This window comes from Athene cunicularia (genome assembly GCF_003259725.1).
Source record: "Athene cunicularia isolate RWA chromosome 20 unlocalized genomic scaffold, athCun1 chr20_part1, whole genome shotgun sequence".
Taxonomy (NCBI): domain Eukaryota; kingdom Metazoa; phylum Chordata; class Aves; order Strigiformes; family Strigidae; genus Athene; species Athene cunicularia.
Window position 1 is genome coordinate 14,180,156 of NW_020799125.1, and position 17,613 is coordinate 14,197,768.

General features: G+C 41.0%; 1 protein-coding gene across 1 annotated transcript in view; it reads right to left on the reverse strand.

Annotated features, from left to right (window-relative positions):
- Positions 1-7,658: 7,658 nt before the first annotated feature.
- Positions 7,659-17,613, reverse strand: part of LOC113487519 (ubiquinol-cytochrome-c reductase complex assembly factor 1) — a 47,287-nt gene continuing 37,332 nt past the window's right edge. Inside the window, exons 7-9 of the mRNA XM_026862161.1 lie at positions 13,198-13,275; positions 11,654-11,767; positions 7,659-8,945 (exon numbers count right to left, since the gene is read on the reverse strand). Of these exons, the coding sequence (XP_026717962.1) occupies positions 8,811-8,945; positions 11,654-11,767; positions 13,198-13,275 (327 nt within the window). The 3' untranslated portion in view covers positions 7,659-8,810. The remainder of the gene's footprint in view (positions 8,946-11,653; positions 11,768-13,197; positions 13,276-17,613) is intronic.

Genomic DNA, 17,613 nt, shown 5'->3' on the forward strand with positions numbered 1-17,613 from the left:
GCCTCCTCAGTCACACACCTGATACCTGGTGCTTAGAGTATCCCATTTGCAAGGGGAGGAAGATCAGCTCTTCCAGTTGCTCCTTCCCCTTCCTTTAACTGATTCATGTACTGCCCTCCCCTTCCCTACCGAGAGGTCCCCACCCTTGGCCAAGCAGGCTCTAACCTGTTTTGTCCCTCATTGTGCTCGCAGTGGAAATGCAGATGCTGAAACTTGTTCCTGCTTGAAATTTGTTCCAAATCAAACATGCTTCTCAGTGTCAGTTATAATGAAATACAAATATCCCAAGTGGGTAATCAGACTTGGCCAAGAAACTTATTCATCCCCAAATTATAGCTAATGCTCCTCCTTAGCATTTCTTGGGAGCCCTGGCTCTGCTAGACTGGCACCCAGCAGAGAAGCCAAAACACCACATTTTTGATATCACAGGATCCCAGTGTTTGTACGAGGTACAGCAGGAATCTCAGCACAGCTGACGTCATTAGATACCACAGGCTAAAAGAGTAATAGCTCACTTGGTCTTTCAGCATCTCACTGGAAATCCTTCAAGAAACGGACATTCAAATTTATGAGTCTGGTGCTGTGTGAATAACAATACTGTCCACATGCTGTGTATTTTGGGATTAGTTAACTCCAGTATCCCAAAAGCATCATGGCACTATTTTTTGAGAAACTATACAGGCAGACATTAATACATGATCTAAAACACTGTGTTGAGAACACACCACCCAGAACACAATGCAGTACATGAAAAATAGTGCACAGGAGGCACACAGGAGACACCAGACTGCAACGCAGACCTCCCCCACCCCATTCAGCTCCCTTACCCTGGAGCTACTAAACTCCACGGAGGCTAACCAGAGAATGAAGAACTGGCTGGATAGTTGATCTAATCAGCTAGCCTTTTATCTACAAGTTACAAAAACCCTGTACATTAAATTCCAGACTAAATTAAATCGTCTAAAAGCTAAATGTCTCCTCTCTAATAATCACCGAGCTGTAGTCAATAGGGAGAGAAAGCCATGCCCAAGTGTGAACCAGCACATTCAGACACTAAATTCTGTATCAGCTGGGTTGAATCATGTCCCCAAGGGACTGTCACTCTCCATGGACTACAGCTGGAGTGGGATGATTAGTTTAGATTATCTGTCTACTCTAGATCCCTGAAGTCAGAATGAACTCTTACTGGGACTGCACAAACTGCAAGAACAGAAGCAAAGGTACACTTAATCTGAAAATTTAAGTTGCCTGCCAAAGCTGTGCTGCAATGCAGCAAGCAGGTGTAGAGTTAGCAGCCATGGATAATAGATATGGGACAAAATTATAAGAAAGCTGCTGGTATATAGAAGTGTTACAGTGTAAGTAAGTGTTAAAGCATCTTAAATAACATTAACTTAAAATGTGAGGTGAACAGTCAAACACAATGTAAGGAAGTTTGGGGAAAAGACAAAGGGAAGGAACAATAACATGATGGGCTTTTTTCTGGAGCTGCTTTGCCAGGGTGGTAAGGTCACCTTGGTGATAACATAAAAAAAAAGGGTAACATCACCCTACTTTTTGCCTCCCTAGAGGTGAAAAGAGCATGAATTTTTTAAAAAGTCATTAAATGCATGTTTTCTGCTAGATAAATAACTGCTGCCGATCCTGTAAAGTAAATGGATTTCCGCTGTCTCCAGCTAGTGTTTGGTAATGGCCAACTCTCCTTCAGTGATTTCTCATGGACCTCAGCCCATGAAAGCACATACGATGTAAAACACCTGTAGCAGTACTTGTCAGGTTGGCTTTCTTCACTGCTGGTGCGTAGAGGCAGATTTCTAAAGAATCAGTTACCTCAGCCGGCAGCACAGCTGAAACAGGTCAGAAGAAATGTGCCATGAAAGTGCTTATCTCTCCACTGAGCAGAAGGAGAACTCAGGCTGCCAAACTCAGTGACAGAGGTTTACCATGCAGACATCTAAAATCAGATGAGAGGTATCCAGTCCCTGCTGTCTGGCAAAGAGATAAACATCTATAATTGGCACACCACAGACTGACTGGCCAACATAGGATGTGGGAATCACATCAGCCAATTTTTGCCAGCTAAAAGCAAGACTTTATCTGGAAGTGTTATCTACACAGCTTCTGCAATCAGCAGAGAAAAACAAGGGGAAAAGTCCCTTTGGCTAAACATACACACACATCAAGTCCTACTCCCAAGTCAGTGTCCCTAGGCAGTTATGCAATGGCTGATACCTGAGCTCAGTCAGAATCCAAGCATTAGGCAATTCTTGTGTCCCACTACAGATGTTTTTGGAGCTCACCAAACACAAACACATCACCTGGGCTTTCCACAAAATGTACCTGCTGCTTCCTCTTCAAGCACAAATGGAAGGAGCCTGCCAACTTGTTTCATGATAGTACAGTTCTTGGAGAGCATTCACCTTGGAACACAAGAAGCCAGATTTCCTTTTTTCCCCCTCTCTATTTCAGGGTGAAATCCGTATCTTCCACAAAACATCATGGTGTTCAAACACACTTATCTACAGGCACTTTTGGAAGGTACCTGCATGGCAATGTTCCACTGTGCAGAAATCCCTGGCCAGATGTAAACAACAAGCACAGCTAGATGAGAAAAGTCTGAATTTTAGTTGCTGCACTGAAATCTGTGTCAGCACTGAACTCACAGACAGAGCAGTGCAAATTCAAGTCTCCCAGTTGCTTGTCCGAGGTTCCTGATCATGACATTATAGGATCATTTTTCTAAATGCAGCGGCAGCACAAAAATTCCTTGTTTCATTTTTTCCATTTGTATGTTAAGACTCTTCCAAATCAGGGGAGAGGCAGCTTTGCACCCGCTCAGCTGAAGGAGGGCACTGCACACCAGTTGCCAGCTACATGCCAAGAGATCTAACCATCTGACGCCAGGGCAGGCAGACAACCCTACCTCCTCTGCTGGCTCCCTGCTCAGAGGTGTGCCCAGCACACAGGTTTTTCCCAGTTGCAGCTCCGAGGTCTCTACAACCCATGTGCCATGTAGGGAAGCCAATGTGTGGCCATGGAGTCGTTCTGGTCATCCTTCAAAGTCCAGCCCTGAGCTGCCTGAGGTGCCAATTCATAGCTGTCATGAGAAGGACCACAGTGTCCCTTCCCTCAGCTGCTGCCCTGTACCAAACACGTGAGAAAGCACTTTCAGACACCTCTTCCTTCTCTCCTTCTGAAGGAAATACACAGAAATAGAACTGGGCACTGTAACATCAGTGGGTTTAGCTACCAGCAGGAAGAGGGTATGAAGGGAAGGATGTGGGACAATGAGCAAATCCTCATATGATGCCTGGCTTTGACAGGATGTGGAGCAGCCCATGAGGCTGGCAGGTGGGATGAGGAATGAACAAGCCCAGCTCATTCTTTTAGTCAGTGACGTAATTGTTAATGAAGGCTTTGAATGAGCAAGACTCCTTGCTTCCTAAATAAGTATGAAGGATCTCTTACCTCCTGGGAGAGCTGCGGTAGCACAGCAACACCAACAGGATCCAGTCTCAGCAACATGTTGCAGGGTCCTCCTACATGAACATACCTGCACAAGACAGTAAGAACAGGACAGCAGATATTTCTAGTTCCTGCACCTGTGCGCAAGAAATTGTTTACATTACTGTGCCCCAGGTCCCTCCAAGCAGATCTACTGCCACTAGACCTAAACTCCCTGGCTGCTCCCAGCACATCACATCTGGAACAGACACTGAAATATAACAGCAGAAGGTGAAATCCTGCTCATGTGAGCTCCTGCTCTGCATTCCCAGTGGAAGGATGAGGCCCAAACATCTGTCCCACAAATGAGCAGAGCAAGCTGTTAAGCAGGTTGAATGACTGTAAGCAAAACAAGTACTCCCTCAACATGTTCAGCAACTTCAGGAAGAACACACGTAGAATGCACAGGACAGCCCAAAACACCTGAAGAAGGGGCAGCGGTAAAGAAATCCTCCCCAGAGGGGTCTGGGAAGGGTTGTGAGTCTATTGATATGTAATTGCCCCATGACAGTACAGGAGGCCAGGCTTCCCACAGCACCACGGGGTGATACTCCCTTTGCAGCCAGAGAAGAGAGGTGTGCCCAAAGCACAAATGCCTAAGCAGCAGAGCCTACCACTCATGTTGAGCCTCAGGGTCTTTCCTATGTCCTTGCCAACTTCCCCAGGCTCCTGCGTAAGTTTCTGCCCTTTCCTTGACTTCTCAGACCTTCAAGAAAAGACAGACAGCACTGAGGGCCAGACTGTGCAGACAGAGTATGTCCAAAAGATGGAGATATTGCTCCCTAAGGCATGCCGCAGAGTGGGAGTACTATCCCCCAGACTGCTGTAAGAGGTGTTAATCTTAGGACATCAAAGGCCCAGTCAAGCCCGATACAGCACTGTTCAGCAGAAAGAACAGGGCATGGGTTTATCACAGTGTCTTGTAGAGAAAAGAGCAAAAAAGTCTTGATCAGCATTTGTTATGCAGGAAGAAAAGAGATATCAGAAAAGTACAGTAAATGTGAAGACACAGATGGGGAGGAGGGGCATCTATCAAGAAATTAGCTGCCACCAGCATCATTCAAAAAAACCCCACGTACTAGGCTAAGACCACAACCAAACATCTGCACTAGGGCCTGAGAAAGTGTAGAGCTTCACACCAGATGACCGCTGTATTTGTGGCACAACTCTATTAGCAGAAGAGTTAGAAGACACTCGGTAATTCCTAGGTATTAATGTAAATATTTATGACTCCCAACACTGGTATTTTCATCTTCCTGGAAGAAGGCACATACCAGTACAGTTTTAGAGCTCCAGGTGGGCAATGAATTGTTCAGCACACCTGTAGAGGGGATCAACAAACCTCCAAAACACTTCTCAAGCAGCACTTCACATCTCTGGGAGGTAGACATTTGCTACACTCAGGATTAAACTGGTCCCGCAGAAATGCTACAAGTAGACTGCACCAAGTCTATGTTGATTTGAATTTCTGAAGGAAGACCTCCTTTGGCAGGGTTTTGGAAGTAGGAAAGTGTGGAAAAATATGAGTGTGGGTCATAGGGTATGGTACAGCTCTCACTGCTCCTCAAAGTGGTGTCATGCAGCAGCATACATCACAGGGACCATGCCCACAGAACATGTCACCATCACCTCCCAGCTGATGCTTACCCTTCCATGACCTTGCTATTGTTCATCTACTCTACATTCATCTAATTTAAAGGTCTGGTGGAAAAATTTGCTCTTACTCAGTCTCCAGCTTCTGCTTATCTGCCAAGCCAAAGGCAGGGTGAGACAGGTCAGTAGTTAAGTCCAACTGCTATATTAGGAACAGCAGTTCTGACCCAAAGGCTTGGTGTGGCAGAACCATGACTAAAAACTTCACTTTGTGGAAGGCGAGGATAGGAGTCAGAAATCTGGGAAGTGGTAACTGCACTTTAACAGGGCTTAGGCGCCTGGACAGTATAGGAAATGTGGAGATCACCAAGGATGCCTGTGCTCTTAGTGCTTTAGCTGTTTAAAGAAGCAGGAGAAAACTGTAAGATATAAATACCAAAAGGCAGTGTGAACACAGAAGCTGACATGACACAGAAAAACATTTAATCACTTAAAATACAGAGTAAGCATCGAAGGGTATCAGATGACTCTTCCCCCACTCCAACATGTTTCAGAGTACCAGTCTGAGGCAAGAGACTTCCCAAGTTTGATCCCGTGGGCTAAACATGCACCTACTTTCCCACTGGTGCAAAACAGCAGAGAAGCAAGACATTGAGCATTGGCCCTTCTCTTCTGCTTACATAAAGAAGAAAGGCAAGATCTAGCTGAAATGATGAGTGCTTCCTACAGGCTCATGTCTCTTGATCTGAAGAGATCTGGGAAAGTTGGGGGAACAAGTCCTTTGGAATAATAAGCAACGTCCAAATTCCATAGATGAGATAGGAGATCAAGTTGGATGATAAAGTGCTCAACACAGCTTCTTCCAGAAGAAATGTGCATACATATATTCACTTAAAATATAGTAAGTGTCCCCAAGTCCATGCTCTGAGACCACTGTCATAAAACCCAGCAGCATAAACGAAGAACCGTCCATAAGCAAAATATCTTCAATCATTCCCTCTGCAAAACCTCGAAGATGGGAAAAGACAGGCTTTACAATGTTTGGTTAAAAACCCTGCACTCTGCTGCACTTGAAGCAGTGCTGTACATAGAAATCACTTTTAACTGCTAATCATTGCTGCTGCAATGCCTGCAAGGTGCAGATTTTGCTGCTGGAAATGCACTCTCAGGGACTCCAAATACTGGATGTAAAGACGTCTTTATGTAAGATACTGGCTATGGCATATTTCTGGCCTATTGGCTTTCACCTCTCAAGAGTAAGAGGGGCCATATTCTACATCCATATCCTGTCTCCAAGTAACTAATGGCTGGGAAGCAATGTCTTCTCTTGTCCTGTGTAGCCTCCAGTGTATTTTTCCTCTCTAACAGATTACCCTTTCAATTCATAGACAGTTTCTGCCTTATTCTCTTAACAGGCCTCACAAACTTCTGTCCAAAACACACCCTGACTGCTGGCTCAGCTCGGTAACAGCGGGGTGGTTGAAGGCATTTTATGGAACAAGCAGAGAGCCATGATTATAGGTCTTTATTCTCATATTAATAAAAAGTGCTAAAGCAGATGCCAATGACCACAATTTGGCACCAGCATGATTTCTGGAGCCTCCTGCCCATAAACATAGGAAAGGGTTCAATTTTGAACACATGGCTGTCCCATATTCAGAGTACAAAAGGCATTGTCATCTCTGGACTAGTGGTCCCATGAATTCTACTGGCTTGCTGGCTTCACAGCATCAGCACCACAGACACTACATGATCTCTGACCTGTAAACAGCACCAGGTCAGATGGTGGTGTACTCTGAATCCTGTGTTCCCATGGCATGGATAACATGAGTCCAGGTTTAAATTACATAGCAGGAAAGGGGTTAAAGTTTAAATGACTGTTTTGTATATGAATTAATGTATGTAGCTTTGAGCCAAAATATCTACCATTAATTTTTCCACCTATTTCAGGAGCAGTAAGATACACAAAGTAAAGTTTATTTTGGTACTTGGTATACTTCACTCTCATTAAAAATAAATTAATCAGCAAATTCCTACACAGCTCAGCCTTCTTTTATGTAAATACAACCCAGCTGTAATGAATTACAAGGTGTTATTATCTCACACACACTGTATAATACTTCACACATAAGAGGTTTCTCTGCTTAGCTCAGCTTTCAACAAAAGCATCTTAAATAAACTGCAAGCAAGTTGTTTGGTCTGTAATGTTTTCACAGAGAAGGGATACACCTCACACATAGAGGGTTTCTTTACATGACTCATTTTATAACAAGTTAAACTGAGGAAGTTCGCCTTGGAAAAAAAATAACAAAATGCCTTTTTTATACACAGAAGGCTCCCTAAGAGAAGATTAAACAAAAAAAAAAAAAAGCAAGCCAGTGTTTGAGAGCCTATATTCTGCACCCCACTGCTCTTTACACAGAGAAGGGATGTCAAATATTCCTCAAAACACACAACGTGAAAAAAGCAACTTCAGAAGGAAGAATAGTCACAGCCAGGCAGTCACACTTTCACCAGATTAAGGATCAATTTAACAAATTAAGGGTTATCACCTTTGACTCTTAATAGTTTTATTAGGAATAAATCCTGATATTATAGGGCTTATTCTTATCAAAAGCGCACATGGCACAGAAAACACATACACATCAATTTTACCCAGACTGACATTTATTATTGACTAGGATTTTAGACAGGAGAAAAATGAAAACTGTTTTTGTCACTGACTCGGAAATAGCCTGATGAACCATCCACCTACACAGTACACCTCAGCCTCTGCTTATTTAATCAGTGGAGCTCTTGCTCCTGTAATTACTATGTTGGCGTAATTTGCCTGCACAGCCATATAAAGTTTTCACTGGGGTTGATAGGTCTTGTTAAAAAGCCCTGGACCACTGCTTTGGGGGGTGGAGGACAGCATAGTCCTGTCCCACTAAGAGCCATGGATAGAAACAGAGATGTTCCTTTCATAAATAAATTCTTAGACCACAACTCTAAAAAGAATATGGAAATATCAGCAAGGCAGGCTGAAATACCAAGTACTCTGAGGCAGCTTTTAGTGACAGTCAGACACATTTTTGAGTTTATTCTCATTAGAGTCATAGAGAATTACTGGGGACTGCACATTATTCTTTGCATCCTCCTATCCTTGTGCAACAGAGCAGAGAGCTCCTAAAACGGATTTTCACAGAAAACCCTTCAGAATCTGTTAAAGCAATTCTTAACTCCACTAAAGCAAAAATGGACCATTCCATCTTGGTATCAGGCTTTTAAAATACATTAACATCTAATACGCAAAGCTCAGATTTGCATTCATAACCATTCAGTGAGCAAGGAACACCGTTGTGTCTCTATGTAGCAGCTCTCCAAACAAGGCAAAGGACAGAAATGTCTTCTTGAGATAACTCTAAGTCATGGTAAAATATCTGCTTTTCTAAAGACAGAAGGCAGGTCTTTCAATTTGTCAGCAGGGATCACTCAGTGCCATAAAAAGGACAGAGGTTCTCAAACCAACTAACATTTATTCGTGAGTAAACATTCAGAAGAGTATGGCTGTCCAGTTTGCTACTGAGGCACCACAGATAGCATACCTAATTAAATATTTTCTTTTCAACAGCAGTTTCCTTCCTGACCTCACAGCCTCACCCCAGTTCAATTTCAGGCTTGCTTCCCAAGCTGATCTGACAAATTGATAGAAATGTCAGGCACTGGCACTCTCAGAGTCCTTCGTCATTGTAAACAGGGGAAAGGGGCTTGAGGATGCTGCGGGCGTTGCTCTCCACGAGCGGCCGCCAGCTCACCTCACCCGTCAGCAGTAGGTCCTCCCCGCTCAGCGCATCCAGGTGCTGTACCTGCAAGGACAAGAGCGTTAGTGCAAGGTGTCCCATCACCCCTTCAAGTTCCTCAAGAGCTACGCAAACATGTTGCTGTCCAGAAAGCAAGCAGAATGGGGAGATTTTAGCATACTTTGCCATTTGTGTGAGGTAGACCTAAAAAGATAATTTAGGACTGCTTAAGTGGCATGGAAAGGCCAGGAGATAAGTATCTGCAGATCCACTGGAGGTAACTGCGTAAGGTCTTCTACTGACACCTTAGCTAATGCCTCCTCAGAGCATGTGGCAACAGGACAAAGAGCCACACAAAGCTAACATGAGTCAATTTCTCTTCCCAGCAGTTAATTCAGATGACACAATGCTAGTATCATAATCTACGTGGAGTGCTCTCTAAAAAGTGGTTTCAGGTAGACCAAGGCTTTTCACTACAGAAAAAAAGCCTGACCAACAGGAAACACCTGAGATTTATAATATAAAAGCACATGAGCTGGAGGGGGTGAGTATGGAATGAATGCTCATTTTTACAATGCAAGAAACACTTGGGATCAAATGAAATTTAAGGTGCAATGTAAGCAAAATAAAAAGAACCCTCTTGTCACACAACAGAGGGTTAAGTTGCTGCTACAGGATACTGTAATGGTGGGGGGAGGTTGGGGTGGGGGAAGAAAAAAAAAAGTCCATCAAGGGTTAGTAAAAGACAAAACCAGCATTTCTGACTCAGGGCGTCTGTGAATGCACACTGTAGGAGTCTTGACCAGGGAAATAGTACACATGCTTGCCCTATTTCTATATTCTTCTCTGGCATTCATTGTTAAAAGACAGGATCAGCAAGAAATTGTGGGAAAGACCTGTACACAATGCTTACTGGAAACAAATGATAATTGGACAAGGAATTTCTCAACAGGAGAAGGAATACACCAATGACCACAGAGGGTTAGACCGAAGAGCCACCTAAGCACAATATCCTGTTTCTGACAGACACCATCAGCAGATTCCCTGGGAGGAGTTGCGTACAATGTGTGCATACAATGTTATCTTCCTTGTTTATTTTCCCTCCTTCTCAAAATCTGTTAGTTCAGGGATTTTGAACCCGAAGTGGTTGTTGTGGATTTCATAGCTCTGGACAGACTTCTCTTCCATAAACCTTGCCAGTGGCTTTGAAACCCATGTGCAGTTGTAGTATCCCAAACAACCTGCAGCAACGTTATGTCCCCACAGCCTTTTCTTGCTCACCTTTCATATGCCTTCAAGATTTCCCAGAGCTGTCTCATATTCTTTTCTCAGCTGTTTTTCAGGCAGGGGATCCTACACATTGCTAATAAATAAGCTTTTTCATGTCACCTTTACCGCTCTTCTCTGAGGCTTCTTCAGTTCAGTTTTTATCTTTCTTGAGGGTCAGAACCCAAACCATACACATTATTCAAGTTCACAAGGGTACCATGAATTTAAAAAGTGGCATGACAATGCTGTTTTATTCTCTATTCCTTCCTTTGTAGTTCTAAGCATTTGTTTTACTTTTTTTAAACACCACAAAGTGCTGAGCTGACATTTTGATAATGCAGTTATAATCTCAAGGACTCATTCCTGTACGGTAACAGACAGTTTAGAACTCATCAGTGTCTATATAAAGCTGGGACTGTTTTTTGTAAATGCACCCCTGTAGAGTTGTCTACAGGAATGACCTGTCTTCACAGAAGCTGTGATGATTCTTCCCCAATGTGCCACATTTATCTGTGTGATCACTGTTTCCTATTCAGCTGCTGATAGATTCTGTCCTATCCTTTGCCTGAATATACACAAGTGCAACAAATTCCTCCCTTGGCAGCATATTGTCCCAAATTACATACTTTTTATACGTGTTTGCTCCCTGTCAATCTTCAGTTTTAAACTTTCCTACAACCTCACTTATGGTAAGAATCAGCAACCTTACACATTAAATTAAGTTTGTCCCTCCTGATAAGCCCTCTAGCATTCCAAATGTGTCCTCAGTCCCTTATAAAGTTCAGCCCTTTACTTCCCATACCATCTTCTCAGACACACACTGAAATATCATCTCTCCAAATCTCTATCTGGTCCTGAATACAGTATTTGAAACATGACATAAAATGCTCTTGAGGACGTTCTGGTCTTCAACTCCCTGTCCAACAGCCTACACTCTTCCTCCAGAACCTCTGTCACCCCTCTTCTGTCTTCGGTACCCTCCTGGACTATATCCTACCAACACTTCCTAGAAATCTGGTTCACAAACCTCCTAAGGGTTGAGAGAACAAACACTACTTAGTATTGTTTCCTCTAGGTAACAACTGAAAGAAACAGGAATAATTCTAGAAAACAAACCCTTTTACTTCTTTCTCACAAAGATCATCAGGAGACTTTCAAGCTCTGTGTGCTATTTCATTATAAAGAGGATCCCAACTCCCTGACATCAATTGTAATTCTACAACAAGTCGCAGCCCATTTCTGACACATTTTGTGAAGCCCCTCCATAGCATAGGTCCAGAAAAAGATGAGCAGGATTGCTTTCAATATTCTGTGAATTTCTCTGCAGCCATTTTTCAAACTGCATTAAATATCAGATAGTTTTTATATTTTTGCCTTTTTCCCCCCTAAAAATAATCACTGAATATGAGGAAAACTGAGCTACATGGTATACAAGCAATAAAAATAAATATTTAATATTCTAAACAAGAGAACAAAGAGAATTCACACACTGAGCTGTAGTGTACCTGTTTGCGTACATACTCTACAAGTAACTCCAAATGCCGAGGGTCCTCACAGTTCTTGTTAAAAAGGTTTCTCCAAAGAGCTGCTGCCAGAACATGATCATCAGACAAGATTCCCTAAAGGAAGTACAGAAGGGATTAAAAACTGCACATGAAGAGGGTCTGAACACAAGACAACATGTTACTCTACTTGGCAACTGACAGTATGAGCTGTCTCAAAGCCCACAGCTGGTATGGGCTGTACATCTGAAAAGGCATCAACGCCACTCTTTCCCAAAATGGAAAAACGACTCTGGTCTTAAATTAATTTACAGAGCAGCCTGTAACAAATACTATGGTAAGTTAATTTGGAAAAAAAAAAAACCAACAAAAAAAACAAGGGTCAGGGTATTCCTAATACAGGAGTCAATAATTACAATTCTACATTATGAAATATTTACCATAAAAATTTTGGCCTTACAGAGAAGACAGCACCACATCACAGTACTGTGTGAAGCCCATGACACTTGGAAAAGAAAAAATTAAAGGATGTTGAATACAATGTTGCAGAAACATAGTCAGGACTTTGCTATTTTGCTTTGCTTTTCTATTTTTCATTCTAAATGAGAGAGAACTCCTCCTCATCAAGAACTATCTAGATATTTCCAGTTAAATCTAATATTAAATTTGGCTTATACAGGAATCATATCCAAGAGTGCTTTTTGTCTAAATTCTCTCCCACTTTTATTGTCTTTTCAGATTATGTGGTGCTATGACCATAGTCTCATAACTCTTGTCTTCTGCTGATACATTTGCCAAAGGCAAGAGAGATTTTAAAATATTCAGTTAAAAATAAAAAAGGTCAACATTTGTCTTTAATTTAACTAGACATTTTGTTTCCAAAAAGAGCATCAACAAAAAGAGAAAAGAAAAAAGACAGACACAGGCAGACATATCCTGGCTGTACTTAAAACTAGATTACAAACTTGCATGTGTAACATTGTCCACAACTCTATGAAGTTTACATGTACAAGATACTAATAATGAAAATCACTGTGCAAAAAATACTATCAACCATGTGAAAGAGGAACAACCACTAGAGCAAAAAAATAACTACTAAAAGAGATGATGCAATTGTATTTTCTTCTAGAAAGTCCTGCACAGTGCACATGTGCACAGTGGTGCCTTTGCCTCCCCATATTATTAGATACTTCCTATAAATACCCTCTCAGTAGACTCCCTGTAAATACTCTCTTTGCTTTCAAAGTATAGCTGAGCACAATGGGATTCAGAGGGACAAAATGATTTATTGATGGTGAAGTAGTACAAAGAACATCCCTCCTCCCATGTCTCATGGTTTAAATCGATATTCTGTGTGCTTGCTTTCTTCTTAAAAGCACTTTAATTCAAGGCATAACATGATTGCAATAACTAATAAGTCTGCTTCCATAATGTAATACTTCTCCAAAGATATGTACAGCAAATGTTTTACCCATCTGGAGTATTCTGTGTTCATGAATTAGATTGTCTACTTGTTCTTGCACATCCTCTGAAAACATCCTTCTTACCTCATCATATCCAAATAGAGCTGCATAGAAATTTTCTACCATAGTTCTTAAATCTTCCTTTAGAACAACAGAATTAATCTGAAAAATAAACCAGAAAACCATCTGTACAGGCTCTGAAGAGGAGGTGATGAGAAAATATTATCAGTTTCACTGAGTAGGCAAAGAAACAGTGCCTTGGCCCACACAGCTTAGGATTTGGCTTTAAGAGATGATGTTAATGCAATCAAAGATTTTAGAACAACATGCAATACAACTCTGTTAATTCTGCACACAAATGAAAGCCAGCATTACCCAGAATATATGAATGGCAGAAAAATCCTCAGACAACAGCGCAGACATACAGGCATATAAGCAGAGAAAAAATGCAGCTGGGGAAAGAGTGAAGGCAAGGCTGTCCTTTCAGTGGCAGCATAGGCTAAGATAACGAAGACTCCTCTGTATTTTAATTATTAAGCAGGTTTTCCAGACCATGATTCATTCACACAGGTCTTTTAGACACTCAGAAGTTTTCAACTTTTTTTTTTTTTTCTAAAGCATGGACTGTGGAGCTGGATGTGCTATTACAGTAAAAGGACTGCAATGCTAAAGATAGAGGCATCATTCCTACCACTACTCCTTACTTATTTGTCAACATTGACTTTCTCCTTCAGGAATCACATGAATTCTGTTTCTACAGCACCTCACTAGAAGCTCAGACTTACTAGTTTTTGACTACGACTAAATTTCTTTCAGTTTGTGATGATCCAGCTACCTCCCTCCTATGCTGTAAGTGTGACTCAGTCCAAGTTCCACACTGACTGTTAACTAAATGTAAGTTACTGAAGTATTTGCTGGTTTGGCCTAAACTATCCATTGGCTTGCAGAACTGACCCCATGTCAGCTTAAGACAGAACCAAAAGAGATCAACTGCTAGGTCCAGAGCGATGGCTGAAATACCCTGCATGCATCTCTCTCATATAAACGGTTTATTCCTTTCGCCTGTACTTTTTACTTCTATCAAACAAAATAATTCAATGACCAGTTCCTCTCCTGAGGGTTAAGCTACACTTCAATTGATAAAGCTTTTTCTTTGGATTGTCTCTCATGAGAGATCTAAGAGATACCAAGCATTTCTTTTCTACAGATCTCACATATGACAAGGATAATTGTCTTCGTACCCACATACTCACAGAACACTTAGCTATGAGACTGTATCCTGGAGACAGGTTTTTAAAAAAAGAAACTGCAAACAGGAATACAGGGTAGGACATCAGTTCTGCTACAGAATAACTACTGCTCTTTGATGTACAGCTTATCACACTTCTAACAGTGTGAACCACATGTCCTAAATACTTTCTTAGTATCCTTAAGAGTAATCACCTTGGTAATTATGCCAACAGCTTTTCTAACTGAATATGAATTAGTTTTTGCTACACTAGCAAATCTCGAGTTCAAATATCCTTCCATTAAGCCACTATCTTTTTTCATCTGTTGATTTTTATAGAAATGCATATAGTGCAAACACAAGGAAAATTCCTTTTATGTCAGTTACTCATATTTTTCCATTAATATAAACTATTAAAATTCATGCAGATATTTTATAGGCTATCAAGATTTGGAGACTGGTTATTACTGAATGCTTAAAAAAAGAACTAAACATAAGAAATCAGAGGGTTAAATGATGACTGCAACTTCTGTAATGACTTAATTAAATTTTTATTGAGTACATAAACTATGATGTCATTTCTACCCAACCATGCTCAAACTTTCTATGCATGTCAGAGATCGTGGTTTTTCTCAATAGAACGTACTTCTAAATAAGCTGCACTTCTACAGCTCTAATAAGGGGGAGCAGGTCTCATGTAACACACTCAATAAATTATCCTTCCATTTTAAACAAACAAATTCCATGAGTTATTATATATTTGCCACGCACTTTTTATGACATAATAAAAATGTTACCTTAAGGATTACTTAACACATACTACAAATGTTACAGCAGGCAACTGCAAGGGGCAAAGAAAACAAATAGTCCCATTACAGAGACAAGTCCTGGACTATACATCCCTAGGGACGCAGCTTTCTATACTAAAAACAAAGAGCAGCAGCTTTAAGTTAGCAAGAAATAGATTGATGAGGGAGATAACCAAGTTAAACAAACATGGCAATAAATACATCTTAAAAGACAAACAGTTTAAAATATAAAATATGACTTCGGGGATGGAGCAGTATCTCAGGCAATAAAATTACATTTAAAGCAATATTGCAGTTTCTGAAGAATACAACTGGCATTAGTTAAGTACAAATGTTGCAGGAAGAAAATCCTTCTTTATAAGACAAGAAAAATGAGTAAATCCAAATCAGCGTTTGCTGGAAATGCTTCCTCCTTTTATGCTTGTACATGTTCTTACCACTGGCAGGTTTCATGATCTAGTTGGTCATGATTCTGCTGACTCTTCCACAGTTTGTTATTAAGAAGAAATACTGTTAGACAATTCCAAGTGAGTAATTGCTAATAACAAGAATAAAATCAGTAACATCTGGAGCTCTTCTAGGGACTTAGCCCCTTTGCCTTCTTTGGAACAACCCATTGCAGAGCTGTCACCAGAATAAATTTATATACCACTGCCTAAAATGACACACAGAACTATCTTAGTTCAAAACAAGGAATAATCTTTGGTACATCTCTCACATTTACAAAACCTTTAAAAAACAAGAAACTTACAGCTTACATACCTTCCTGCTACATGTCACAGCTTCTCATTGAAACACTCCATGATCCCACATTCTGCCTGCAAGACAACTACAGCCTGTGACTACTGCATTTTCATTATTATATTGCCATAAGAAACCTCATCCTCAGCCTCAACGAGTTCAATATGCATCATTCAACAGCCAACTGTGAGGCTTACTGCTATATCCAACAATTTACAACATCAAGTGTCAGTTAAGGTTTTGTATTCTAACAACATTTCTAGGAAAGTAAGAGCACACTACTTCATTGTATGTGCTAGACATGTATGAAAATCTTATGTATGGGCAGTTTTTAAAGTGAAAGCTGCTATAGGATTAATCCACATTAATGTCTTTTGTTGGATTGAGAGCATTCTTTTCTAATGGATCTCCTCCTGATCACCCCTTACCAAACTTTTGTTTACACTGCGGAGAAGTCTCAGCATGCACAACCTGGAAAATGTGCTCTAATGCACTCTACCTGCTAAGAGCCCACAGGATCGGCCTAGAACCAGCACAAGGCAGAGATCATCCCCGTGGAACAGGGATGCTGGATCGTCAATTGTTCCACTCCACAAACGTGTTCCTGTCAGATCACACTAAATGCTAGTGTAGACATAGCTGTGATGTCCATGAGCTCTACTATTTGAAAGCACTTTAACAGAAGTTTCTTTCCGTTATGGCTTTTGCCAGCATGTGCTGCACCCTTAAGCTACTTTAACACATTAATCCGTCCATAGACTATAAAGCTAGAAGGGACACTTCTAACTGCACCTTGTACAAGCACTAGTCATTGAATTTCATGCAGCAATTCCTCTCTTTAGGCCATAAGTTATGGTTGAACTGGCTTTTTTTATGAAGAGATTTCAGCCAGAAGAAATGATTAGATCATAGAACTTGACCCTCTGCATTATCACAGACCGTTACATTTCACTGGGTTCCCTCTATACTAAGCTCTGTAAGTTGTGTTTGGCTAAAGCATATCACCCTCACAGTTGAACATGTGTATCCCATTTCATATTTGAATTTTCTGGCTTAAGTTTCCACCCCCTCATTCTCACTATACCATTCCTGCTAGAATAAAAAGCTTCTTCTGTACAATGTATTTGCTCCTGTACCTGTACACAGTAGATGTGTCAGCACATCCATTGTTTCAAACCCAGAGTAGGCTCTTTAAGGTAATGTTTACACTGATACACTACATCAGCGCACTCCTGAAGTAGTCAAAGTCGTAACAGCAAAGTAGTGTTTTATGTTGATACAGTACAAATTAATCCATCTCTCGTGGAAAAGCAAGTTACACAGGTATGAGTTCACTTCGTTGTTATGACTGAGCCTGTTCTGGGGACTTCTGTTAGCCACACTGATATAAACATCAACTCACTTATTGACACTTTAATTACTGGAGCATTCAATAGCAGAAGTTCCTGAAGGAGGTACAGGACAAATCTCTCATGATAAAAAAAATGTCACTCCTCAAACATTTAGGCTTTTTTATGCACCTTTTCACAAGTTGCATTAATATACAGTTTACATTAGTTATAAATAATATATAACCAGATAGTTATATACGGGCTTTTTAAGTGTTTGCTGCACTTTTAATAAACGCACATGACATTAAATGGGAAAAACCTGCATTCAGCCCTTTTATTTCCTCCAATAACATGACTAGTACTTGTAGGACAGTAATTGTGAAAATGACTG